Raw genomic sequence first — 26,978 nt, forward strand, 5'->3', positions numbered from 1 at the left:
ACATCGGGTGGCAATCGTTTGCGTATATACTTGTGAATTCAAGCACTGTGTACATTGTATGCAATATACTTATTTGTGTTTGTAAAATACTACGAATTGAGCGTTTTTCAATTTTTTAATTAACGTTATCAGTTTATAGCTAAACCTATACAAATATTGGCTAGAGATATGGACAATTAAAGTGTTAAGAAGCTATGAGATGCTTCGCTAATTGTTAACGAAGTAAATACAAAATGTTTTTGTCAATTAAGCTGCTCTTAATGCGGTTAATTAGTAGAATCAATAATAACTCAAAGTGACGCCGCTTTGTTGCATTGCTACAACCATTTGTACATATGTACATGCGTAAACATGTATACTACATGAATATAAAGAGCAAAGCTGAAAGTTAATAAAGTTAAAATAGTATAAAAAATGCTCCATGCTCACACATGTAGATGGGATTAAATAATTGAGTTATCTACTTTTGGACCCAATGCTGACAAGGCTTACCGATCTTATTAATAATATTTCCAAATTCTCAAACTTCATAAGGCTTCGTTGCGTATATGACATAGAACTACCATACACAAGCTCTTGGTGTCATAAATCGTTCTTAAAATATCGCTGAGTACATATGAATTATGTATTGAGTACGAATCGTAAATCACGACTATGAATGTAGCCATGTGTCTCTATAAAAGTGTTATCGAGCGGCTTCATCCCACAGATAAGAGGGGCACGTAAAGGAACAACAAATATTATCTCAACCGAATCTTTACAGTGCCAATTATCAGCGACTCGTGAAAAGTGTGTGCGTGTTAGTTAACATACATATATACACTTATAATTAGCGAAATGCGAAGCTATTGCCAAACTTTTGGGACATACATACACATGTACATAAGGCACATATACGCAAGTAAGCTGTGAGACCGAGTGGCGGATAACTTCTTCACTTACCCATGTTTACCCACTTATAATTGGAATGTCCGTCACAGTAGATTGAATACTTTTGCTGTGCAGCTACAAATGCGCGGGTGTTGGGCGATTTTATCACCCGTATCAATTGCTGCGAATGTGTTGGTGAGCCGGTGCCATTGAGAATGCGCTCAGAATCGCTACGCTTGTCGGCTTTGTAATCTTTGTATAGATGCAAAACAACGTTAACGGCTCACAGTGGTTTCGAATTCTACACCGTGCGCACACGCAAATAGAATTGCTCGGAAACGATCACAAAGCTCGTGGGAACAGTTTCGGTTCTAAAAAGTTTGCTTTACAGCGGTTAGAAGAGTTGTTAAATACATACATATATTTATGTACTATGTGAAACATTTGTAGTTCTCTACGAATTTTATTTAATAATTGAGATAAAGAAAATAACTCGAATTATGTCAAGAATAAAAGGACTGATTTCGTATTGAGTGCAATTAAATAGTGCTGTTTCTATTAGAACAACGTATAATTTGATTCTTACCCTTTAATCATCGTATCATATACTCGTATGGTTGTTACAACTATTGACCTATAGAGAGTAAATGATTTGTGTAAATACACATTTGCTACCCCTTTTTTCCCTTATTTTGGTTAAAAGTTCAAATAAATTCGATGGATTTATGGATTTAGTAAGTTTTGTCGCATGTTGAGAATGATTTTTGGCAAAACAAGTCCTAATTCACACGATTTCGATCGATTTGAATCTAATATTTTTAAATACCTTATGACAATGTTTTAAGTAGTCAAATTTTTTCGTTTGTAGATTTCAAACTTAGGCACTAAAGACCGATTAAAATAAAGCAGGGTTTATGTTGAGCTATCTAGATTTTACAATATTAAAAAAGTGAATACACGGTATCGATTTGACAAGTCTTTCTCTTCTCTTTTATTTTAAGATGGCCAAAAACCATTTAATGGTTGTTTCATTGTGTCATACAAACAAACATGTCTATATTGTATGGATGTAAACACATTTTGCTATTATACCCTTAGGACCCTTATCTTGTAGGAAAAAGCGTAAAATTATTCCGCAGATTGGTATTTGGCAGTCATATTTATCTGCATTCATTTGGAATATCAATTATTCATGACGCAAAAAGAGGCTCACATACTACTCAAAGAAGCATTTAAAAATCTTTATACATATGTATATAGTATGTACACATTCATATATACAAATGTATGTATTATAGATCCATAAATATATGAACAACGCAATTTTTCAATAACACGCCTTAAAAGCCTAAAATCGGAGTACTGGGCTAGCGTTTATACGACAATAAATAAGCACTTTGGCAATATTGAGACGAAAGGGACTCTTGGAATTAAAGCAAACGAATGGTGTCATCGATGATATTACAATTGACTTCATTGCTTCACTGCTGACTCAGCTGTCCTAACGTTTGATCGGTTTTAAAACTGCACTTTGGAGCGAATTCCGTAAATGTGCAGTCAACACTTTTCTCGAACTATAAACAGATCATTCACAATGTCAATGAAATATCAACCGGCCTATTGGGAGATAAATTATACTTGTTTCGTTTAAATTCGATTCACGATGCGTGTCTATAATTGGCATTTAATGCTTTCCATAATTTACCAGTCTTATCAAGTGATGATATAAGCCATTGATCTGGCTCGGAATCGGGATGATTTGACGAATAAATGGCCAAAGGGACAAACAGAAACTTGAGTAGAAATTATGCGGTTTTCATTAAATTTGGTGAATATTATCCTTAACACTCTGAGGGATGTTAGATAAGGCTTATGGGTGGAAATGTTAAAAGTTATAAGTTACAAAAAGAATTTGGTCAAGGGATAATAATTGGCATCAGAACCTTTATATTTAGGAGAAATTCATTATATAATATCTTAATGAAATTAGGTGATAGAATTCTAGCATAACTTAATTAATTTCTAAAAGTAGATGAAGTCGGTCCAGATCCTACAGAATTTCATTTAATAATGAATTTTGTAGTTATTCTTTGAGAATTTTTTGAGCTGATCAGATTGTCTTAATCCTACCAAAGTATTCTTACATACCTGAGGAGCACCACCTATGAGCCTTAGTTGCAGTTTAAAGCTATTCTATTGATGGTGCGACATAGATTTGAGTTTCCATTTCGAGACATAAAATTTAGAAACTACAAATTATATACATGCGAATATCTTTTTAAATTTGCTTTTACTAAATTATTATGTTGATTGACATTTAATAATATGTATATATCATACTGTGTATATACTGACATGCGCCTGATAAGATGTACATATGTAGGTAACCGTAGCCGTACAAAAATAACAAATTATGAAATATCATTAACTACTCTTTAAGTGTTTAACAAATAAAGCCATAAGTAATCAAGATACTATGTATATGTACACTGTGAAAGGTGTTTAGCGTGTTAGGAACAAAAACGTGTTTTTAAAAGGAGTGTCTAAAAAACTCCTTTTACTTCGAAATGTTCCATATCTGAGAGCACATGCATACAGTACATTTGGAAATGGGAATACATACTAGACGTGTTTATTTGTATAAATTCGTATAGTTCGAAATGACATCCAGATTATGCTAATCCCATTATAGAATTTCGAAATTCGTTTTAAAAGTATGATGCTTAGTTTTAGAGATTTAAGACTTGTAAAAATTTTGTAGCAGTGTGCTAAGTTGCTCAACTATTATTAATGGAGACAATTATATACTTGTGTTTTATTTTGGACTATAACTTTGGACCGAAGACATAAAATTACTCATGCATACATCATGCACTCAGGTTCTTTCAAGATATCAAATTAGCCACCATTTTTCAGTTACGCCTTTACCCTTAAAAGCAAATGATTTTTTTTTGAATTTTGATTAAACGGGTTTGAATTAAGTTGGCAATATATCTATCATCGATATACACGCAACCATACTAACAAATCCAAATAAAGTTGAATATACATACATACATAAGTGTGCGAATTTGTGTAAAACATGTATTCGAAATAATTAGCATAGCAATTTACTAAGCACAACGTAAAGCTCTCAAAATGAGCGATAGAGAATACAATAAAGAACAATATGAAAACAGAAAACAACGCAAACCCCTGCTGCCAAATGGACAAAACCCACGGCCACCGAGCACGGAAAGTGAAAGCAGCATTCCCTATATGGATAGACTCAACGATTCCAGCACAAGCGACATTTGCAGTGCAACTTCCAGCAATAGCGGTAATGTTGATGAAAGTCGGTCAAGCGAAGGTAACATGAAGCGTGGAATCGCTGCAAGGCGAAATGTCAATATGCCGATCGTCATACAGGTGGATGAACAAGACAGTACATTGAGGGCCGAAGGCGATGAACTTACACCACCCCCAAATAACCAAATTCCCAATGTCGAGCCGGTAGGTAGGAATTTGCGTCGAAATTCCATATCCTTACCAATGGGGATCGATGCCATTGATCTCGAAGGCCTGCGGCTGAAGTATCAAATGCAAGAACAGGATGCCCTCAGCGAAGAGGAAAAGAGTGATAGTGTAAGTATTCATTTATATGTAAATGCATATGTACATAAATATATGTATATATAACATCAAAATTTTAGATCTATAGATATATACGACACTATAAGGGCGTAAATAGAGGCATAATTTTTTAGTTTACTTTCTTAGATCAGACAACCCAGAGGGAAGAATGAGATGCAGTACATTTTTCTCACAGTCACAGAAATTTGTGAAAGTACGTTTGATTGACTTTTACTCTGCACCTTTTTTTGCATTTTCATTCACTCTTATTTGGAACTTTTTTAGTCTTTTGGTAAATGTACATACTATATGTACATATATCCAATGATATTGGATCGTCTAATATTGTAAAAAGCAAGCAAATCAATAAAATTTATGCGGATAAAGATGATATTCAGGGACAAGTGAATCTTTTACTAACGTAATAATATGAATCACCCAGAACAAAGCCAAAGCAGTGGCGTCGTAAAGCGATCTTATTAAACATTAATATTAAACTATTTGATTTATATTTAAAACTGTTAATTCGAACGTAGTACAGAGATTAATTCACTATATAATGGGTTAAAATTCTAGGCTATCGCTAGGTATATTGAGGCCAAGGCGACGCATAAAATAGAATGCAAATAAAGCCTTTTGAAGAAACACAGAAACACTTTATTTTCGTATGTCATCGCTGTAGAGAAAGGAGCTAGCCATTACTATTTGCATTTCCAAACGATAATTTTTCCATTGGGTCTGTTGCACCATCTAAATAAATATGTATGTACGCATGCATATTTATAGATGATATTTAAGTATGTGCATTTATACACGACAGGTTGTGATGTTTCTCATTATTTCCGTCCATAAATATTGCCATTGTTGTCTGAAATGGGTTGAAGTACTCATGGGAGATAAAATGGTGAAGTAAATAAGAATTAATTTATACAAACTGCGGCCATTAAGGTTAATTGATATATGTTTATATATGATATCCGATATCCATTAAGAAATACATTTAATAACAAATAAAATCAAAGTTTTGATCACAATGTCAATCCAATTGTTTAAATTGAAAATAAACAATTAAGCACACGAATTTAGAAAGGCCAAATATAATATAAACGAAATTGGAGATACAACTTGCCGACGTATAGAACAATACTCACTGGAGAAACTCGGTTCCAAACTTTCCCTGAATGTCTAGAATTTTTGCAGCGCATGGGTGCTATACAGATATAAAGCATGACCATTAAAACAGTGTTGTGCCTAGCCGAATCGATTGTGTTTATTGGTATTAACTGGCAAGTAAAATGGGTTTGACATCAGCATTTTATATAATCACCTAACTTTAACATTTCGAAGTGCATTGGAATTTCAAATGCTAATTATGTGTTTACGACCCCAGCGACAGGTAATTCATCGTTTGTTTACATATTCATATGAGAATTATAGCGTTATAATCATTTGATTACAAAGCTTGCATACAAATAATTATCATTTCGCATTGAGTGTGCACGCGGTTTCTCACAAAGCACACCAAGATCGTCGATTCGCTATTTAGAAACCATGTCTAGCTGTCCAAAACCAATACAAGGTATATGTAGTAGTTAAATAGCATTGGGAACAAACGTAAATACATATGTATATATTATACATGTGTGAATTACAAATGTACTTATTTACACAACGCAGCTGAATTGTCTGAGTTACTGTCAATAACCGTTAATTTCTTCAATTTTTAAAATCTCTCCCCGACCATGTTTTGGGTTGCTTTCTTAATTTTAGTAATCTTAATTTTTAGTTTTCGATGTTGCAGGTTTCTCGTATTATATGTATGTATATGCGGTATTTGTAAAATAATCCTGTGACCTGCAACCCAATGAATATGAGTTCGCCTTTCTAAAACCCGCAAAAATTTAAAAATACAAAAACCGTTATTTATAACTATTAATATTGTATATTAGCTTTATTGAAAAATACAAAAAGTAAGATTTCAAGAAACGCATACAACTGATGTTAAACCAGACAATATAAAACAGAGAACATAAAACATGTCCTTCACATTCTCTGCCTTCTCTATGTTTTACATTCTCTGGTTAAACTGCATAAGAGGCATAATTTATTACTTCTTTGTGGGCTTACTGTGCAGACTTTCTGAGTCATGCCTAAAACTATGCCATAACTATTAAGCAATACCAATTTCCAATGGAATGTAAGGTAGATATATCAATTCGCTTTGCTTTGAGGAAAACCCAGCTCCGCCACTCTTCGTTAAAACGACGACGCGCGATTTTAAATTCGTTTGAAAAGATGTTTTTCTTATATGTTTTGTTCTGATTTTAAAAATACATACAGTTGAACTCCATAACTCGAACTCGCATTGGCAATAGAAGTCAAATTTCAAGTCTCTCTAAGTCGAAGTTTTTTGTGGAATATGGTGATTCGAGTTAGTCAAGTTCAACTGGGTTTATGAAATTCGTTACTTCTTGTTTCAAATTTATACAAAAGACAATAATAAAATCCTTTTTTCCTCCTGAAATTTGCACTATCGTATAGTATACACTGTAATAAACATTCTCGCAAATTTTAAAATCGAAATTCAAATTATTACGGCCTCAACAGCGTTTCTGGTAGAAAGGGAACAGAGTGCAGAACATAGTGACTCCAATATAGAAGAAAAATAAAAAAACGGACGATTAGTTAATTTCAACATCGAAAAAAAATCGCGAAAATCGGTGATTTTTCGGACGGTCAAACAGAAACGATCCCTTAATTCCTTCTTGATTAGTGTACTGGAAACTGAACGAATCAAATGGAATTTAAAATGGTGCTATGTGCGAAGTAGGCGTGGTTATGGTCCGATTCCGATCATTTTCATAACGTGACATAGGCATATAAAAATAATGGCACATACCAAATTTTGTCGAAATCCCACGCCCATCGTCCAATTTTCAAACCAGCTGCCATAAAGCTCTCTTGTACCATCTCGGTGGTAAAATTTAATGTCTTTGGCGTATTTAGTTATTGATTTTTATTTTAGTTTTTAACAGTACTGTTAAATGTGGTCCGATTACCCCCATCAACGAACTTGAATTTTTTTTGTACTAAGGGCCAAGTTTCATCAAGATATCTAAATTTTTACTCAAGTTACAGCTTGCACGGACGAACGGACAGACAGACAGTCAACCGGATTTCAACTTTTCTCGTCACCCTGATCTTTTATATATATGTATATAACCCTCTATCTATCTCGATTAGTTTTAGGTGATACGTACAACCGTTAGGTGAACAAAACTATAACTATACTCTGTAGCAACTGGTTGCAAGAGTATACAAATAAGGATGACATTCCAGGCTTAAGAAATAATCGACAACTTTTTAAAGATGAATGTAATTGTTATCAAAAACTCATGTAATGCATGCACTTGTATATTTTGTTCTTCAACTTTCTTGCTTACATACATACATACATATATCGAAATGAAATTGACCAATTTTTGAACAATAAATTCTAAACAAATTGGCAGTACCAACTCGTATAACAATGATCCGATCTAATGCATGCTTCTCATCGCCTACAGGTTGTTATAGGTAAATATGTAAGTTGTAATAATCATGTCAATCTAAATTCAATAGCTCATCAATAGCTTATCTTCAATACGCGCTTACTATTAGTAGATTTATGTACATACATATATAGCACTCACTTGTAAATTTTCATATTAATTAATTTTGCTCTCACACTCTGCGCTCACATTCGCGCTCCAATTGATTTGGACTATTTACTTGGCCAATGTATATTAATTGGTGAACACGGCCTGCGGTGTAATGAAATTCATTTTGAATTTCGACATTAGTTTATTAACAGTAATTGATAGAGAATATTGTGCTTTTAACTAGAACTTTATTTAATTAACTTATATTCTTTATTATTTTCAAATTGATGAGTTCAAAACCAAACTCTATATATACTTATATTAGAATATTAGAACTTTTACATATAGCCTCTTATTGACAACGGTTAATTCCTTCTAATGAATTTCAAAAATGGCGAATTATTCTGCAAACACGATTATTAAAACAGCCGATTACGACTCCTACTATCCGAGTCAACCTGTGACTAATTTAACAACTTTGTACATTCATTTTGATAAGGCAGGTGTACGAGTACGCGAAACCTTACAATGATTTCTAAGTGAACCTAATAAAGATTTTAATTTTCTATGCATTAATCAAATCTCTTTGACAGATAAACGATGACAGCTGCGGTTCGGTCAGCCCGAATGTACCGGAAACAAGTATATCATCAATAAACCAGAATGACGAAGAGAGCGATGATGAGGAATATGGTGGCGGACGTCGGAAGTATCGGTTCGTATTACAAATAGTATATTACATATATACACAGAGATATATGTATGTATTTAAGATTGCAAAAAAGGCTCAGTATATATAAGGGAGAGAACTGAAATAGGAAACATCAAAACATGTGATTATAGTCAAGTTACCTAGTGGTTTACATGATTACTTACTTATTCACACATCACCAGCTTACGATCTCAACTTCACCCGTGATAATGGAAGCACAAAAAATAATGTTTGTATACATAGATGCGAACGCTTAAATCCATCATAAGGCGATTGGTAAAATCATTAATCCACATAAAAAGCTACAGATTCAGTGACCCAAGTAAGGAAACTCGCTGAAAGAGCAATTAGTGGAAAATGATAGACACACTAAAATACTAGATGGTTGTAACCCTCGATGTTGAAATGGGTTTCTTCGGGTAAAAATCAGCCTTTTTTCAACAACTTTTTTCTGCTTGGGACTACTTACAACCCGTCATAAAGCATCGTAAAATCATAAAATTATACATTTTTACACTGGCTTAAAAAAATTGTTGTTGGATTACATACAAAAATGAGTTTACACATTTACAATTCGTAATGCTATGTTTTCGGGTCATTATAACTTATAACTTTTTCAGACTATGTGAAACCCCTAGATGTAAAAAATGTAATATTTAATTAGAATTTTTTATTGATACAAACATGCACTATTAACAAAGAAATTCCGAAATTTTTGGAAAAAAATATTTTAAACTCGGTCTTTGCGACGCCATTTCCAGTGACCGCTCGGAAGAAAGATGCGCCCGCGTTAGTATGATAACTCCTTACAAGATCATCTAAAGTGAAAAAATGTGTTTTAGTTAGAACCTTAACTTTGAACTGGGACGAAGGAAAAAAACTGAAAATTGGATTTTTGCAGATATTTTTACAAAAAAATTAAAATTCAGTGAAAATTGCGCAACATTTTTTTTTAATAGTTGTAATCGAAAAAAATCCTGCATCCAAGTGATTCATTTCATGAAGATCATTTGAGTAATTCTCAAAATCTTGCCAACCGACTTCAAAAACACAGTTTCAAGAAAAACGCGTTTAAAGACAGCGCACTTGGCCTAGCTGGCCTCGAACGCGAAACTATTACTTGGATCAACTGGGGAAAGGTGTAGTAGAATGTAATCAGACAATAAACAAATCGATTTTTTGAAACCCGTAAACCAATGTAACCCCTTAGACTCAGCAACCTGGCATAGCATATTGACTTGACCACATTAAAATCATCACCGTGCCTCTTTTCCTGTACAAACTAATGTTGGCGACATGTCAACATGTTGTTATGCTCATTTATACATACATACATACATACTGTAAGAATCACGACACTTAGGGTCGTCTTCTCAATGTCTGGTTAGCTGCCATCTGTCACTTAAGTTCTGGTTAAAAAAAATAAGTTCTTTCTTGAAAGAAGGAGTCTTGTTTAAGTTAACCAGAGCTTTACTGACAGATTGCAGCTAATCAGTCATAGAGAAAACAGCCGTAAACTATGTATTATCTGAACATAAAAGTATAATCGGATCAATGTTAGAGGATTCGTATGCTATTATGAATCTATTACTAATAAATCAAAATCAAAATTGATTCGCATTTATTTGCACTTGGATGAATTTACATATTATGTCTTGAGAAGGAAAATCTTCTAAGTTAAAAACCAAATATTTGTTGGTTTGAAGAATGTGAGAACTGAATAGAGCAAATAATTCTTGAAAAATTAAATTTAAATTCAATTATTGTAACAGGAAATATTTCGAACTGGAACTCCCAATGAACTTGTTCACGGAATCGTTTTTTTTTTTTTCAAACAAATTTGCCAGATAAAGTTTGTATAGTATCTTAAGTTATTGGCTTTCTATTGTTACTCAACGTTATGCCTGTGTACATATATTTTTATACATACTTGTAAATCTTGCGAATTTCAGGCTAATTTTGACTTTGGGAGTGTTTTCTTCCACAAGTGGATAATGAATATACTTACATATGAACATATACATATGTGTGTAGGTACATATGTGTATGTCCAAAGTGTACGCTTTAAGAAATGATTCGTCTCGGCACAAACTGTGCGTTTATCTTAGTTAAAAGAGATATAACAACTCAGTACTCGATTGAATTTACTAGCGATAAGAACGCAAATCTTCGCCACATTGTCTGATAAAAGGCTAGACCAACGTAAAGTATATGTAAGTTCATCCCAACCTTTCTAGTTAGAAATTGATTTTTCTTATAAACATACTTAAAATAGACTAAGTCGATAGTTTAGGCAATACAGATTGTGCATTATATGTATATATTTAGAAATTTGAATACATACATATTTACATGCTATGCAAAAAAGCACAAAGTACCATAGCACATAGAAGTAAATATTTGCAACGCACTACTTAATCTGGAGATAGTGTGGGAGAGATGAGAAAATAAAATAATAAACACATTAATATGTGTGTAAATGTTTGAGTACGTGATATATGTAGATATGCATGTATGTATGTATATACGTTAACATATGTAGTATGTATAAGCGGAATTTCAATTAAGAATACATTTTCACTTACAAACATATGTACATATGCACATAGGGATATGTATGTATGTGTATGTAAGTATATATGGGTGTAGAGATTATGGAATTAATTTAATTAACATTCGAAATTGATTATTTAATAACCGGTTTGTTGCAGTACTAATGCATACATATGTACATAAGTACATACATATGTATGTATGTATGTACATATATAAATATGCACTTTTGTGTAATATTTCTTATTAATAAATTAAACCCAATGTTTCTACGACCATTACATACATATGTACATACATTTGTTACATATGTAAGTGCGACACGTATGAAATTAGCATATTTTCATTGCAGTGATCCGTTTCGGAGTCGCCGCCGAGCATCGATAGCCCCTCTACCCGCCTTGCGCTTGAATAGTAAGGAGATGCTTGCCAGTGACTTCGACACCCACAGTGTGGCTAGCAACCAAGCGTCCATCACTAGCGTTAATTCATTGGCCAGTTTACTCCGAGAAAAAATGAATGTAAGTTGTAATACATACATACATACACATATACATACTACATCCGTACTTATTTATTTACGTACATATGTATGTATATCATTTAAGGCATTCCCCCAAATGATTCGCAAAAAGAAACGTGAAACCAAGGATTATAAAATTAAGATTTTCGTCACAATATTATTCTTCATCATTGTCTTCTTGGTAAGAGTTTATGATTCACTGTATGGAAGGATTTGTTTATCCTTTTAAAGAAATGCAGTTTTAAATAATGAATTCGTAAATTAATTTTTACTATTATGTTTATTTCTTATCTAACCAGATTGGATACTCTTATATAACCTACCATAAGGAGATTTTAACTCGTTCCTACTTCGAAAAGATCAAATTCAGCTCGTTGGATCGTACTTTCAGTATTTTAAGTCACGAAGACAAGGAAGTGATAACAGGAAAGTTAGGTCTCTCTATAAGTTCCGATAGTATACCGTTTTATTGTCTGGAAGACCAACGTAAAAATGATGGCAGCGTTTGTCTGGAATGGAATGGTATAGCTCGGCTGTATATGAGTTTCCAAAATATGAATGTATTCCGTTGCTATAACATACAGTGGCAAGCACTGGGTTCGGGAATTTATCCAACCGATTGTTATGAGTTGAAAAGGGATAACGGGCTATGGTTTGGTGGGAGCTTTACAAAGGGCATGGAATGGTCCTTAAGCTCGGCAAATTTTGACTATGCACCTTTCGGTAGTGGTGACGGTAAGGTTCATCAGTTCGGTAACGGAATAAAACGTTATTTCATAAATTCGATTGGTGTGGCAATGCAGGTCGACGATCGCACACCTCTGCACATATCTGTCAATCAAACAGAAAATAGATTATGCTTTCGTGCCCGAAATGATAATTTCACCTTCGTCAATCATCTAACGGAATATCCAGAGCTTACATATAAAATTTGCACTACCGAAGACATGCGTAGTCTACATATGCTGATGACACAACAGAGTCTGTGGGATGGTCTAAAGGAATCTGATATCTATTCTCTGCATTCACTGATTGAAGAACCCGTATGGAAGATACCGTTTCAAAGTGAAGTGACATCGATTAATGAAACAACTATATACAATTATTCGGAAGATGTTATCGCGATGGGCTTTATGCGTTTGGGTCATATTTTAGTAAATGAATTCTGGCAAAGAAACATTGGCGATTTCGTTGTAGATCAAGAGCGTTTTCCCACACTCAAGGACACTATTGAGGTACTCCATCGACGAGGTTTTAAAGTTGTTTTCACGATTCAACCCTTTATCAGTACAGATAGTCCCAATTTCAAAGACGCCGTTAAAAACAAATTGCTTATCTATGAACGGCACTCGGATAGAAGTATTCCTGCGCTCACACGGTACAAGAGTTCATCCAGTGCCGGAGTATTGGATATTACGAATAACGCTTCAATACCATGGTTACGGAATAAATTGGAAAAGCTAAAGGAAGACTACCAAGTGGACAGTTTTTACTTGGATCTCGGTACGAGCTATAATCTACCGCATTATTATCAGTGTCGAACGACTCTGGACAACCCCGATATGTATGCCAAAATCTTTACAAGTAGTATGGAAAGTGTTGGCTTTATTGGTGTATCCAGTGCAAGTGCTATCCCAAAGCCACCAACCTTCCTCAGCACGCCACCAATAAATTCTTCGTGGGAGGGTTTGCGTGAATTGTTAACCGTTGTTTTAAACAATGGTATAAATGGGTATCCCTTTGTTTTACCGGGTGCTATTGGTGGCGACTATTATGTTAATCGCACTTTAAAAAAAATGGCGTCGTTTTACTCTCTGGGTCAACCAGAACTCGCCGAACAAGATCTTTTCATTCGTTGGATGCAATTAATGACTTTTATGCCGTCGATGCAATTTAGCCATTTACCATCCGAATATAAAAGTGATTACATTACTGATCAAGCCAAGGAATTGATGTCCATACGACAGAAAATTGTTATACCGTTATTGAAGAAATATCTAAGCGAGTCAATGAACGAAGGATTACCATTAGTGCGACCACTTTGGATGCTAGATCCCCATGACCCGGCTTGCTTACTTGTAAATGATGAATTTTCAGTAGGGGAGGAATTGATCGTGGCTCCAATTTTGGAAAAAAATTCGGACGAACGAGAAGGTAAAATTCATGTTATTTACGCTCTCTTATACATATGTACATATGTGTAAGTTTATATTTGTTGATTTCTTTATTCCTGTTTGTAGTTTACTTGCCACAAGGAGTTTGGAAGGACGGAATTGACGGCTCATTACGGAAAGGCAGTCGCTGGATGCATAATTACAAAGTGCCTAAAGATAAGATAGCTCATTTCGTTAAAATGCCAGACAACACTAGATTTTAATGCAGAAATGCATTAATACGAAAACATTCCTAAGGCTTAGCTGAAATAACTGTAAACACTTCCGTATGTCAAACATGCCTTATAAAACCTGTCGACCACATTGCACTCTAAGAATGTTCTTTAAAATAAGGAAATACCTAAAGGTATATACCATCTTCCACTGTCACAAGAATTAATAGACAAGTCAAGTAGATTCCTTATTTATTCCATTAGAAACTTGAGCTTCCGTACATAATTCCATATTTGGTCCATCAACATTGGATGTAAACATATAGTATTTAATTTAAATTTTAAGTAAAATTGATAGAGTTAAATAAAATACTATACAATTTTATTGTTGTGGAAAATATTATGTAAGTACATTAAACTTATCACGAATTGTTAAAACGATTTTTTAAAGTCTACGTACACAACTTTGCTAAAAATAAACATCAATAATTCTATAAACAATATAAATCTATTTACTATATTTATATAATTGCATGTATTTAACTTGTTCGGCGGAAATTGTGAATACTAATTTACTAATACTTTATATGTTTTGCATTTGCAAAACAACATTTTCCATATTATTGTTTACTTTACACTTGGGTAAATTATGACTGCAGGGTTCTGTACTCGGAGGTTTTAATGCAATATTGCAGCGATCATCCTCGACAACAACTTCGTTTTGATCCAAACACATGACAGTGCGACGCCGTACAGGCGACAAGTCCTCTGACCATTTGCAGGTAACTGGGCAGTATTGCCACGGACCCGTCCACCAATGGGCCGGGCACTGATGCCTATTGCAAACACGTATACGCCGCGTTGGTCTCTTGTTTTCTGCAAAAGTCCAACAATATTCGGAGCTAGGTGTCCCTAAATGAAATAAGGCGCGATACTGAGTTCAAATACGTATTTATAATACAACACTTTCCTTACATTCTCCATCCGCATAGCATTGTGCTATTCTATATTGCACACCGCCTCCACAGCTGCTGGTACAATCGGTCCATTCGCCCAACTTCCATGAATACCGTACTCCTTGTGAGTTATTTAGTGCGGGCAAGGCAAATTCATAACGAATACTGGTATTTAATCCGTCCCCACGAATTATAGCCTGACAATTTATAATCTTGTAATTAGTAATTGTTTAGAAAAATAAAGAGCCTTAAAAATTTTTAAAAAGTCAGATAAACTTGTCGATCCGAATAATTCGATAATTAGAAGCTCTATACTACATCACACTTTATTAAGGTAAGCATCCTCACCGTTTAAAAAATCAAGCAAAATTAATTAATTGGAAAAATTGCGTAGCACTGTCTACATACAGAAAATTCTATACCTCCCAAATAATTCTACAAATTTGGTACAAAACATTATCCTAATGCCTTTTAGGAATATCTCAAATTTGAGATATTGAACCACAGCTTACTTCCCCACTTCCAATATAACGCCGATATAAACCATATCATTTCATTTGAATCTACTTTAAATAATTTAAGCAAAAAAGTTAACGCTGATTTCTTGTATTCTAGAGGAGCTTCTATATAATTTTTAGTTTTAATTTAATTGTCGATTGAGTTATGTATAGCGCTAAAGTACTGTATTTTTGAATAACAAATAATAATCATCAGATTATAAACTTTTACTCACGCTATATCTTGAAAAAATTCGTCTCTTTAACTTTAACATTTTTAAAATCGTAAACTTAATATATGTTTTTCGCATTAATTTAGAATAGAAACTTACATGTACTGTTATAGCATTTTCAATCGGTTGAGGTATTTTTATGATCTCTTGCTCATCCACACGATCATATAAACTCTCCGTTCCTGCTATTCTGAATTCTCCAGGCATAGATATAAGTCCATCACCATTTAGGTAAAAATTACTACTATTCGCCATTGAAAGTCCGAGAAATATTTTCGAATTGCTTATTTCTCTTATTATAATTTGACGGGCTTTCGAGGGAATGGTTACAATCTCTACGTACCCATCAGTTACATTGACGTTCTCTTCAAATACCTCCTGAAATATTTTAATTTTTACAAATATATTTTTTTAGATTTTATACTTTCCATTTCATTACTTACTCACTTTTATTAATTTACATCGATCGCTCTTTCCACCACACACTCCACATTGATCTTCTCGCATGTTGGAATCCAAAACCCAATCACATCCGACTTTCTAAATCAATTCATACGTTTGCGTTCATTGACCTTTGAAAATATATGTTCCATTGTGTCGCCTCACCTTACATATTCCATCGATGCACATATCGTTAGTGCCAACACCACAAGGCGTGCCATCCTTCACTGTGTCTCCCCAATTTGCAATGATGGTATCGTCAACATCAGTGCACAGCAGCTTACAAGGATTTTCTGCAAACACCAAAATACTTGTAGGCATCTCATCAAACAAAAGAAGGAAATTTTCTAAATTCCGGCTACTTACTATTATCGAAGAATGGTAACCATTTGTAAATTGAGCCTTGATAGTACACATTGTCATACTTGGAACATTGGTGTGCCCGAAAACTGATTTCACCCACCGGACATGGCTGATGATTACATATCTTATATCTGAAAATACTGTATATGTAGAACACCTAATGTGTGCGAAAAAGTCCAAAGAGCGACAAACCTTTTTCTTTCACCAATGCAAAAGAGACCGCCATTCGCCGGCACCGGATTGTTGCATTCTCGTTTTTGAGTCGACACACCTCCGCCACAAGTTCTCGAACAATCGCTCCACTTGGACCAAGCCCCCCAACTCCCATTAATTGGATGAGCTTGTTCATTTGGTATACATTTTCCATTATGACATCCCTATCAAATCAAAATAGCACAGACTCAAAAAATAGCAATGCTTACAAAAAACCGAATTCATAAAATATTGATTAACCTTTCCATCACCACAACTTGTTCCCGGCGCTGTAGGACGCAAGTTTGTTACGCATTCGCCATTGACTCTACACCACAATGTAGAGCAAATTTCATCCATAGATGTGCATGATGATGCGTTGACGTCGGCTTCCGTTAGATTGAACTGCAGACGACATTGCGTTTCGACATCGAATAGTACTCCTGGGGGTAAAGCTGGATAAACATATTTTCTTTTGGGAGTGGGCGCATCATCTAGACAATCGCCGAAACCTTGACTGTAAATTCAAATATAGTGGTATTAATACATATAAATGAAATGTGGAAAAACTCGTGAGCCACACACGTACTCGAGAAATTGTGTAATATACTTCCGGCTACAATTCGACCAGGAAACTTGTAAAGTATCTGCTCCAAAAGTCGGTGTCATTATGTGAACAATTGAGCCTACTCGAGGATGGCATCCAGTTTTCGCTGTATCATGAAACATGCCGAAACTACGATTGAAGGTAAACAGTTAAGCATAAAGACATATTAAACAAGAAAAAACGTTAACTTCGGCTGCACCGAAGCTAATATACCCTTCACAGGTGTATTTCTTTTAGTAACTATGTGTTCAGTTTGTATGGAAGCTATATGCTATAGTTAACCGATCTGACCGATTTCTTCGGAGATTACATTGTTGCCTTAGAAAATAATCTGTACCAAATTTGGTAAAGATACATTGTCAAATGTGAAAGTTTCCCATACAAGAACTTGATTCCGATTGTTCAGTTTATATGGCAGCTATATGTTATAGTGGTCCGATATCGGCCGTTCCGACAAATGAGAAGCTTCTTGAAGAGAAAATGACGTTTGCAAAATTTCAAAAGGATATCTTAAAAACTGAGGGACTAGTTCGTATATATACAGACGGACGGACAGACAGGCAGACGGACATGGTTAAATCGACTCAGCTCAACATACTGATCATTTATATACATATATACTTTATAGGGTCTTCGACGCTTCTTTCTGGGTGTTACAAACATCGTGACAAACTTAATATACCCTGTTCAGGGTATAAATATGTACATATGTACACATAATATTTTTATAATATTGCAACATGTCGCTATAGAGTAAAATAGTTTTGTTCTCCTCACGGTTGTTTTTTATCACCGAAAACTAGAAAATATGTGATATTGGACTACGAATTACCTAAACCCCCATACACTACTTCCAATGATTTTCTTTATTCTAACAATCCCTATGCTGAATATGGCAGTCAGTGATGAGTTATATATTTATAAAATCATGTCAAAAGCTAGTGAAGATCTTTACTACCCCTAATATACCCTATATAATGATTTCCTGCTTCCCACCTGTCTTTAAACCGTTTAGCTTGGTCAAAATGTATGCTTTGTAATAAATTTAAGTATACTAGCTTTCTTAAAGAATATGTGGTTTAGCGCTGAATATGAATGGAATTGGCTTAGACCTTAGACTCAATATATTAAATTTAGCATGATCTGCTTTTTTTTGTCAGATACATATGCATGTACATACTTATATATCCTTTTTGAAGATGATTTTAATGTAGTTTTCGTTTAGTTTAGTTATAAAACAAGTTGAATGTTTTACCATGAAACAAATTTGATTGTACATCAGTCAGTTACGTCAAACAAATTGAAATTATTTGGCTACATTTTTTTAATAAAATGTCCCAATAATGTCACGATATCCCAATTTTTACTCAACTTATAGCTTACACGGACGGCATGGCTGACAGACAGTCGCCCGAAATTCAATTCGTCTCATCATCCTGATCATTTATGTACATACCATATATACATACATACATACATCTTACTCCATATCTATCTCGATTAGTTTCAGGTGAAACAATGCAAATTAATTGATTAAAATTATAATTGTCTATAGCAACATGTTGCGAAAATATAAACTAAATATTAATACTGGCTGTATCGAAATTAATCTTATCGTACTTGTGTCCCAATTCATGTGCAATCGTATGCGAAAGCATTATACCATTGTCTTCGTTAACGCTACACGATTGCTTCGGCTTACACATGCCACCCACATTGGCTAAACCGAGGGTCCTAGAAATTTAGAAAAAATATAAACAAAATCTGCTACCACATACACATCCATACATATGTATGTATGCAGCAAGTCAAAAGCGAAATTTACTCAATCAACTTGAATATTTCACTCACATGCAGTTGTTGCCGCAAATATTGGTCCGCGTTATAAGTATCGCAACATCATGATGATATGGATCATTTTCGTTGGCCGTATTCAGTTTGTGCTGCCATCTGGTGTGGTGTCATAGAATTACCAAAGAGGAGTATAAATGCACAGTTTTTATTGCGTACAGTAAATTATTATAAAACTACTACAAATACCAATACACAGTGGCGTAGCTACAACTTCGGGCGCCCGGGGCCAAAGATGTTCTGCCGCCCCCCTTTATCTACCTACCTACAAGTTTCATGAGGTGGTTCGAACAAAAGTGAATTTTTACAAAATATCTTCGATATTAAGTATATAAAATTTAGGAACTAGAAGCCACGCAAATTCTGAAGTTTCAAAATTCTCACAAATATGGTTTTTGAGGAAATTGATAGTAAATTTACAAGATATCTTATTAAAAGCCATAGAAAAAACCCATTTTCGCCCTATATCTTGTACACTTTTGTCACAATTTGCAGGAATTTTTGCCCGAATTGGAGTTTTAAAAAACAGCGAAGGTCGTTTTGCCGCCCCCAAGACATTGCGCCCGGGGCGACGGCCCCCTTCGCCCCCCTAGCTACGCCACTGCCAATATATGTACTTAAAATTGGAATATATGAATTTAATCTTTACTCTCAAATGACTTAACTCAAAAGAAATCAAGCAAATATGATAGATTGTTCGAAAGAAGACGTGTGCCTGCATACATACATATGTATACATATATGGACTCCTTTAAAAAAACATCAGGTAAAGAAACTTCTAGTTCCATATAAAAATACTTATCTTGTTAGTAAACAACAATTAAAAACCAATTGCAATTTGAACTATATATATGAATATAATGACATTAACGATTTTAAAGTGTAAATGAAATAACGATTGCGACTCAAACATTCGTTTTCCAATAACTCACCTACAAAATTTATCCAAATTCTTTTGCGCATTTTGCGTAAGATTTAAATCGGGATGAGCTTCATGCTCCTCCAACAAAATAATTTTGACGACAACAATTTCAATTGAATTGCCTATGCTGGGGTCTTTATAAAGCGCCGATACCATATTCATTATGGTGAGTATATATGTCTCCAGTTTGCTATGAAATGCGACCATGGTTGCATCTGCCACTATCAGCGCTTCCACATGGCGTGGACTGCTAATTGAACGTTTTGAGCGCTTCATTTCCTTCGTATTTATAATGTTTTTGTCATTATTGATTTTCTCGTAGTCTGTAGTTTGACTTTGGATCGTGGAGTCCGATTGATTGATTGTATTAATGTGATCTGAAGCTGTCTCATATTTCAATTTAATTTGTGGCGCCTGATTGAATTTCCTAGGATATCTTCCTTGTATGCATTGTATTGAATGTTGTTGATGGCGACGGTATGAGCGGAATGAATATTTGTGCCTTAACTTTCTACCGCCTTGAATTTTAACCTAGGAAAATGTACACACATTCGTTCATAAAATGCTTCACATTAATGTTTTTTGTTAGGTAGAAATTTAAAAACAATTTAATATTGGAGTAATATTGTTTTAAACATATACATATATTCAGTCTTAATAATTATTAAAATGTTTTTTTTAATTTAAATATAAACATATGCATAATTGTTTCCAATTGGATTTTTCATAGTTACTTTCCCATGCGCTTGCCATTCTAGACGTGTTCCACTATATCTTTTCGGTTCCTTGGTACCACAGTTGCTAATCAATTCTTCTCGCTGTTTATATTTTACATAGTGCTTCTGCAAAGTGAAATTAGTTACTCAACAATCTTTTTTGCATTAAACAGATTTTTAAGAAGATGCGGTTTACTTCATAATGAAGTAGTGCTTATGAGTATAATTATATTTTATACACATATTTTTTCGGTTTACCTTTGGTTTCAAAGACGATCTCTGAAATAAAACATGAGGATGCCCGCTTGAATTGTCAGCTGGGTCGTTCTTCGAAGGCTCAATATAGTATTCATGACGTTTCGTCTTTATATGACCAACCTAGAATTTGAAATAATATATATTTAAATAGTTTAAATTATTTTATTTAAAGTATAAGACCATAAATAAAATTTAATTTTTGCGATTAAGAGGTTGACCAAAAATTACTAATACTCCAACTAACGGAATATTACTTATTGCATTTTCATCTCTTAACTATTGAGCGAAATATTATATACATAAACATTATAGTTTCTTCTTAGAAACTAAAATTCCGTCAAACAAGCTGTGCAGTAATCAGAAAATTTTAATAATAACTTGCAAATTAAAGTCACTTCTGTTCTCCAAATTTAAAATTACGGATTGAAAATTCCCATATTAATGTATGAGAAGAAACTTCATCAAGCTCTGGGAAGATGATTGGAATAAAAACTTTGACCAAATTAAGGTTTTAATTTCAATATTTTAAAATAGTAATTTTTTCATATACATACATATTCGCCATACAGTAGTAAATTAATTTTAAATTTAGTCTCAAATAAAACTAACAACAAGTTCTTTAACCAAAAGCAGCTAATTTTAAAGGCAACATTAAGCATGAACTTTACCTCTGTACGAGTTTAAGAAAATCTTTATGAGAAGCATTTACTATTTATGAGGTACGAGTATGTTGTTTACCCCAACGAAAAGAAGATCAATCATATATTTGAAATTATGTACAAATACTTGTATGCTCACCAAACCTTCACACGTTGATATCGCCACATTAGAGTCCTGGTGTCCACGCACTTTTCCATGAAAATGACAGTCTGTGTTTGGAACAGCCGCTTTACGCGAACGAATATCGCGCCGATGCCTCTCGATTATCAAGCTCGGTGCGAGGAAATAAGTATGAGGTCTGCATTTATGATGATAATCACCAATATGCAATGATATATAGGTATATTATATCGGTAAATGCATTATATGTAAAACCAGTTAAATATTGAAAAAATTAATTATTTGAATTCTCACTCTAAATCAAGATGCATGGTTCCATTGTCCATATCGACCAGGTAATGAATTTTACTGAGAGTCTTAGCAATATTTCGGCGGCGTCGGCTATGTTCATGTCGATAGTTCTGATCATGTCGATACGCCAAATCGAAAGTTAGAAAATCGCCGTTTGCATTCACTCGTTTTGGAATAACAATTGCGCCCGATTTTAGTTTGTCCGAATGCAGTCCTAATCGCAATAAAAAATACGTAAATGTTTAGAAGATATTATGTAGTGACATTCGCTAATATGAAACTAAGAAGGGCATTAAATCAATATAATTAGAATGTAAACAAACAAAACAAACACGTGTCAAAGTATGAAGATACTTTCAGATGTATGGTACCTACCGTATAAAAGATCGGTTGCTGCGGCTCCGTAAATACACAACAATTGTAGAATTGAAGGTACAATATAGATGAACAGCTCCATTCTAATTGTGGAAAAATTTTATCTATCGGTTCATCGATTTCATATTGACAATTGGACAAAAGTGTTTTTTAGTTAGGGTCCTTATTATTAACACAAATGGATATTTATTTTAACCACTTTAACCGTTATCAATAAAATCTTGAACTTTGCTAATTAACTTAAACATGGCAATGTGTGCATCACTTAAAACTTCGTCAACCGCAACATGTTCTAAGAATTCTGAATGGCACTGAGGATACAACTGAAATAAATCAAAATAAAATCAATATGTTTTCGCTAAATAACACTTTGTGGGCCTGACAAAGGACCGATTCCGTTCGTTTGCAATTGGGTGCCAAGGAACATGTTTACGAAGTTTCATTAAGATATCTTAGTTTTACTCAAGACTAGACTGTTATACTTTCTGTCGCAACATGTTGCGAGAGTGTAATTAATACATTAATGTAAAAATTTCTAAAAAAAACTGTTCCATTATCGTTTAAGTGTATCAGCATGATTGAGAATTATTTCAATAATCGTATGTATGTATGTAGTATGTATTCCTGGACCAAAAAAATAATACTTCAGTTTTATTCTCCTAGTCTAAACGATACATACGAACCTAACTGGCAAAATATTTTTAAGGGTTTCAACTACGGCACAGTGTGTTTAAATTTATTATCCCTATAATACCAATTGTTATTGTGTTTAAACTAGCAACTCGTTATGTGACAGATGGATATCAGTAAAGACTAATTTCAGATTCAATACAATTTTTATAGTTAGCTATATATCAAGCGCGCCATGGGCTTATTGTTGCCCGGAGCACACTTAACAAACGAGTGAAAACGGGCTCAACTTGCTCATTCTCATATTTGTTTTACGAGATTGCATTTGAATCAATAGCTTTCGATCTTGCTTTAGCAGACGTCAAGTTTGAGAATAATATCAATGTTTGTTGGCAATATCATAAATCATACAGTAAAATAATAAAAAATAAATTGCCAATACATTAAATAAGCACATCACCTTTAACGAATAATCCCCATATTATGACATGCAATGCTTCACAGTAAATACTCGCACATTTGCATTTGGCAGCAGTCGCTTACATATGGACAAAAACTTAGTGTGACGCCAACGCTAAGTTCTTTTGGTCCCGCAAATTCGAACAAGCGTTGCAATCATCTTTGCCCATTTTGATTTTTAATGCCGAAGCCGGCCAGAAATTCGATTGGAAGCGACGCCACTTTCGACCAATGCCGAAGGTGTTTTCCAAGCATAAACTCTTCTCTGTTTAGTTCTATTTTTGTAAGTAGTATCGAAGGGGAACTTTAGAAAAAATATTTTTTTTTGCATATTTTCAAAGTAGATACCTATAAAATAACACACCAAATTTTTTGAATTACCGCCTTCTATCATAAAATGGTATATTGAAATCAATTGCTTTATTTTTGAACTCGTTTTTATCATAACTACTTTTTTCAAATTGACAGTTGTGACTTGGAAATAAATCATCCGATCGCTGAGTTTTTTGCTTATTTTGTGTATGTACACTGATCCTTCAATCTTTTGATGGCATACAAATGTAATTTATGAGCAAAATTCGACATTTTTTTTGTTTAACATCATATATTTTTTATCATTTGTAAAGGCAATTTTTTGATTGTGACAATGGTGAAGGCTGCACTCTCTGCAGGAGGCACCATTTCATTATTTTTTAAAAATACCCTAAAATCATCTCTTTTACATAATCACAGTACAATTATCTTTAATAGCCCTTTAACTTTGTTCAAAAATGGTTAGTTGACGCTAAATTAATAAATTGTTTTGAATTCATAGAAATTAAGTTTTTTTATTAATTTTAAATTCATTGACAAACTTTGCTACTCGTATCATTGTTTATATACATACGGACGAAAAACAACTTTTTAATTTTTATTCACTCTTTCGTTACGTTTTCGTTATGCTTCAGGCAGCTTTTGTGCATACTATGTACATACATATGTACATGCATATATGTATGTATGTATAAGTAAATGTTATATACTGATATGTTCATTCATACGCTCAATAGATTTTGTGAATGAAGCACACAAAATGTACAATAGTAATGTAGCAATATGGATCGACCTTATGCATCTGTACGTTTCAGATATACCCATGTGGAAATGCGCCAGTACAAAATGATTTAATCTTACTGCTAATTTGTTCGGGTACATGCTCTTTCTCTTACAATCAACTGGCGGACTTAACATTATAATGTCCTTGCAATGAAAGTTTGCATATGTATATGTATGTACATATTTTCTAAATCAGAACTACTACGAAGCAGGCAATTACTTATGGAATTGCAATCATTATAAATGATAATAAAATCATTATAAATAAGCTCTTTCGACTGTTTTTCTGCTTCGTCATTCTGTAGTAAAATTGAGAAACGAGATCTGAGAAATAAAACATGTCGAAGTAGAAACCACCATTCATTTTCCGAGTATTTTTCATATCACAACTATCCCTTTCTGGACTTATCCAATAAGCAGTGCTCTTTTGAGTTGTGACACTAATAATTAAACAAATTTCGGTGTAACAGGCCTAATTCAAAATATCTTTCATTTCTTCAGTGAAAGGAACTCCTTTAGACGTAATTCTACTCCTTTAACTTGTCCCATTTTTGTATTTAATGTGGGGTAATTGGAAATATTTTTTAAGCTTCAGGAATTTCCCGGACTTTTGTACGGAAATTGGTTCATCTCATTTTTCTTGCTTTCTAGAATTTGTGTGAATACTCATATACATACATATGTATACTATATGTATATTATGATTATTTGTAATTTGCCTAGGAATATTTGTGTAAATATATAGTACTTTTTAATTAGAAGGGATTGACCCCAGTCATACACTGACACAAAAAATACGTTCAGAAAGTCTCGTACGCACATGCATACTTACATACATGCGCACGTACCTATAATAATATATAAAATGTGTTCATATACATATGTATGTATGTATGTAGGTGGCTTTCTCAACATTTTTAAAATGACGCGTTTATACTGATTCATTTTGGATTTTCGCTAGCAACGCTCTTGCCTTCTACTTCCCGTAATAGTTTACTTTCAACATTGCCTCAGGAAATTTCAGTTTCGATTTACTGCACAAATGATAGGAAAAATAAATAATTCGGTGTAAAGTTTGTAATTTATGATTGACTTCTGTATTGCTTTAACAATTGACGGTCACAGTCACTGTCACTGTCACTCTCATTAATATCGTCGCGACAACGCGTGCGTCCAGACTCGATAATTTCCATCGGAATCCAATATCGTACTGAGTTAAAATAGGCAGAAGTGCCTAATTTAAAGCGTTCAAAAAGTTATGTACATACTTATGTGTGTATGGTTACTCAAAACAAACATCAAGACGCATACAAAGGGGAGAACAAGCGATCGAGTCAGAGCGTTCGATCGGGTTCCGCTCCCAACAATCGAGTAAATACAATTTGCCGGTTTCTTTACTATTTTATCCACAGTGTTCCAAAGAGCGCAAATAATATACAAGTGTTCATGGCGCCTCCGCGCTGGCCAACCTTTACAAATGTGCTTACTTGTATATGTATGAATAAACAACATTGAATATATTTTATAAATACTTCCACACATTCACACATTCAATACTATACGCGTACGTACAATGCAGACATACATGTTTATTATTCCCATCAAAACATGGCTTCAATTCTTATAGTGGGGTCGTATACCCCAAAATTAAAACATCAGAAAAAATACAACGAAATTCCTTAAGATAAGTAAGGAAGGGTATAACTGCACATTGTATGTTCTCGCAAGAAAGGGTTTTAACTAAAACCTTATACTAAATAAGTTCGAATGTAACTGAAGTAGACCAATAGATATAATTTATTTTCAGCGGTAAACCACAATATGGTTAGGAAAACATGTTCACTTAAATTCATTAAACAGCTACGGTCACTTTCCAAAAAAATTTAAAACCGCAGATGGCTATATCCTCTATATAAAATTTCACTATTCTAGCTTAATTTGTGGCTTAGTTATATCAAATTATAGCTTTATATTTAACAACATTTTTCGGTTGTGTCAATGGTTCGATTTCGCTCCTGCGAACGGACTGACGGAAATTCGGCTTCAACTCGTCTCAAAATCCTGATCATACTTAC

The 26,978-nt window shown here is 33.9% G+C and overlaps 2 protein-coding genes across 11 annotated transcripts; one reads left to right on the forward strand and one right to left on the reverse strand.

The window, feature by feature from the left end:
- Positions 1 to 1,146: 1,146 nt before the first annotated feature.
- On the forward strand, positions 1,147 to 14,622 carry LOC126758114 (myogenesis-regulating glycosidase). 6 transcript variants are annotated; one of them, XR_007666821.1, is made up of 8 exons: positions 1,147 to 1,263; positions 3,972 to 4,494; positions 8,717 to 8,838; positions 11,741 to 11,909; positions 11,997 to 12,092; positions 12,211 to 14,065; positions 14,152 to 14,431; positions 14,481 to 14,622. XR_007666821.1 is itself a non-coding variant. In XM_050472170.1 (7 exons), exons 2-7 carry the CDS (start codon positions 4,009 to 4,011, stop codon positions 14,286 to 14,288), a joined length of 2,865 nt encoding a protein of 954 aa, XP_050328127.1. In that variant the 5' UTR covers positions 1,147 to 1,263; positions 3,972 to 4,008; the 3' UTR covers positions 14,289 to 14,622. The 6 variants fall into 6 exon arrangements, 5 of the variants coding, with proteins under 5 accessions (XP_050328127.1, XP_050328128.1, XP_050328129.1 ...); XM_050472170.1 differs by having other exon boundaries at positions 14,152 to 14,622; XM_050472171.1 differs by having other exon boundaries at positions 1,151 to 1,263; positions 3,910 to 4,494; positions 14,152 to 14,622.
- LOC126758112 (A disintegrin and metalloproteinase with thrombospondin motifs 6) lies at positions 14,473 to 26,101 on the reverse strand. Of its 5 annotated transcripts, XM_050472164.1 has the most exons (18): positions 25,752 to 26,101; positions 22,720 to 23,042; positions 22,348 to 22,558; positions 22,072 to 22,231; positions 21,274 to 21,393; positions 21,034 to 21,141; positions 20,310 to 20,830; positions 19,378 to 19,476; positions 19,147 to 19,260; positions 17,509 to 17,655; positions 17,181 to 17,436; positions 16,920 to 17,104; positions 16,731 to 16,858; positions 16,530 to 16,657; positions 16,371 to 16,463; positions 16,023 to 16,301; positions 15,213 to 15,390; positions 14,473 to 15,149 (listed from the first exon to the last, which is right to left on the reverse strand). In XM_050472164.1, the coding sequence occupies exons 2-18, from the start codon at positions 22,799 to 22,801 to the stop codon at positions 14,821 to 14,823; spliced, it is 3,138 nt and encodes a 1,045-aa protein (XP_050328121.1). In that variant the 5' UTR covers positions 22,802 to 23,042; positions 25,752 to 26,101; the 3' UTR covers positions 14,473 to 14,820. The 5 variants fall into 5 exon arrangements, with proteins under 5 accessions (XP_050328121.1, XP_050328122.1, XP_050328123.1 ...); XM_050472165.1 differs by lacking the exon at positions 19,378 to 19,476; XM_050472166.1 differs by lacking the exon at positions 19,147 to 19,260.
- Between the last annotated feature and the right edge of the window lie 877 nt (positions 26,102 to 26,978).

The sequence above is a fragment of the Bactrocera neohumeralis genome, chromosome 5, assembly GCF_024586455.1.
Source record: "Bactrocera neohumeralis isolate Rockhampton chromosome 5, APGP_CSIRO_Bneo_wtdbg2-racon-allhic-juicebox.fasta_v2, whole genome shotgun sequence".
Taxonomy (NCBI): domain Eukaryota; kingdom Metazoa; phylum Arthropoda; class Insecta; order Diptera; family Tephritidae; genus Bactrocera; species Bactrocera neohumeralis.

Coding starts and splice junctions, on each gene's coding strand:
- LOC126758114 (XM_050472170.1), top strand. CDS start 4,009: ATGAGCGATAGAGAATACAATAAAGAACAATATGAAAACAGAAAACAA. Junction 8,839..11,740: donor GGCGGACGTCGGAAGTATCG/GTTCGTATTACA, acceptor TTTTCATTGCAG/TGATCCGTTTCGGAGTCGCC. Junction 11,910..11,996: donor TACTCCGAGAAAAAATGAAT/GTAAGTTGTAAT, acceptor ATATCATTTAAG/GCATTCCCCCAAATGATTCG.
- LOC126758112 (XM_050472164.1), bottom strand. CDS start 22,801: ATGGAGCTGTTCATCTATATTGTACCTTCAATTCTACAATTGTTGTGT. Junction 17,437..17,508: donor TATATTACACAATTTCTCGA/GTACGTGTGTGG, acceptor TTGAATTTACAG/TCAAGGTTTCGGCGATTGTC. Junction 16,658..16,730: donor GTTACCATTCTTCGATAATA/GTAAGTAGCCGG, acceptor TGGTGTTTGCAG/AAAATCCTTGTAAGCTGCTG.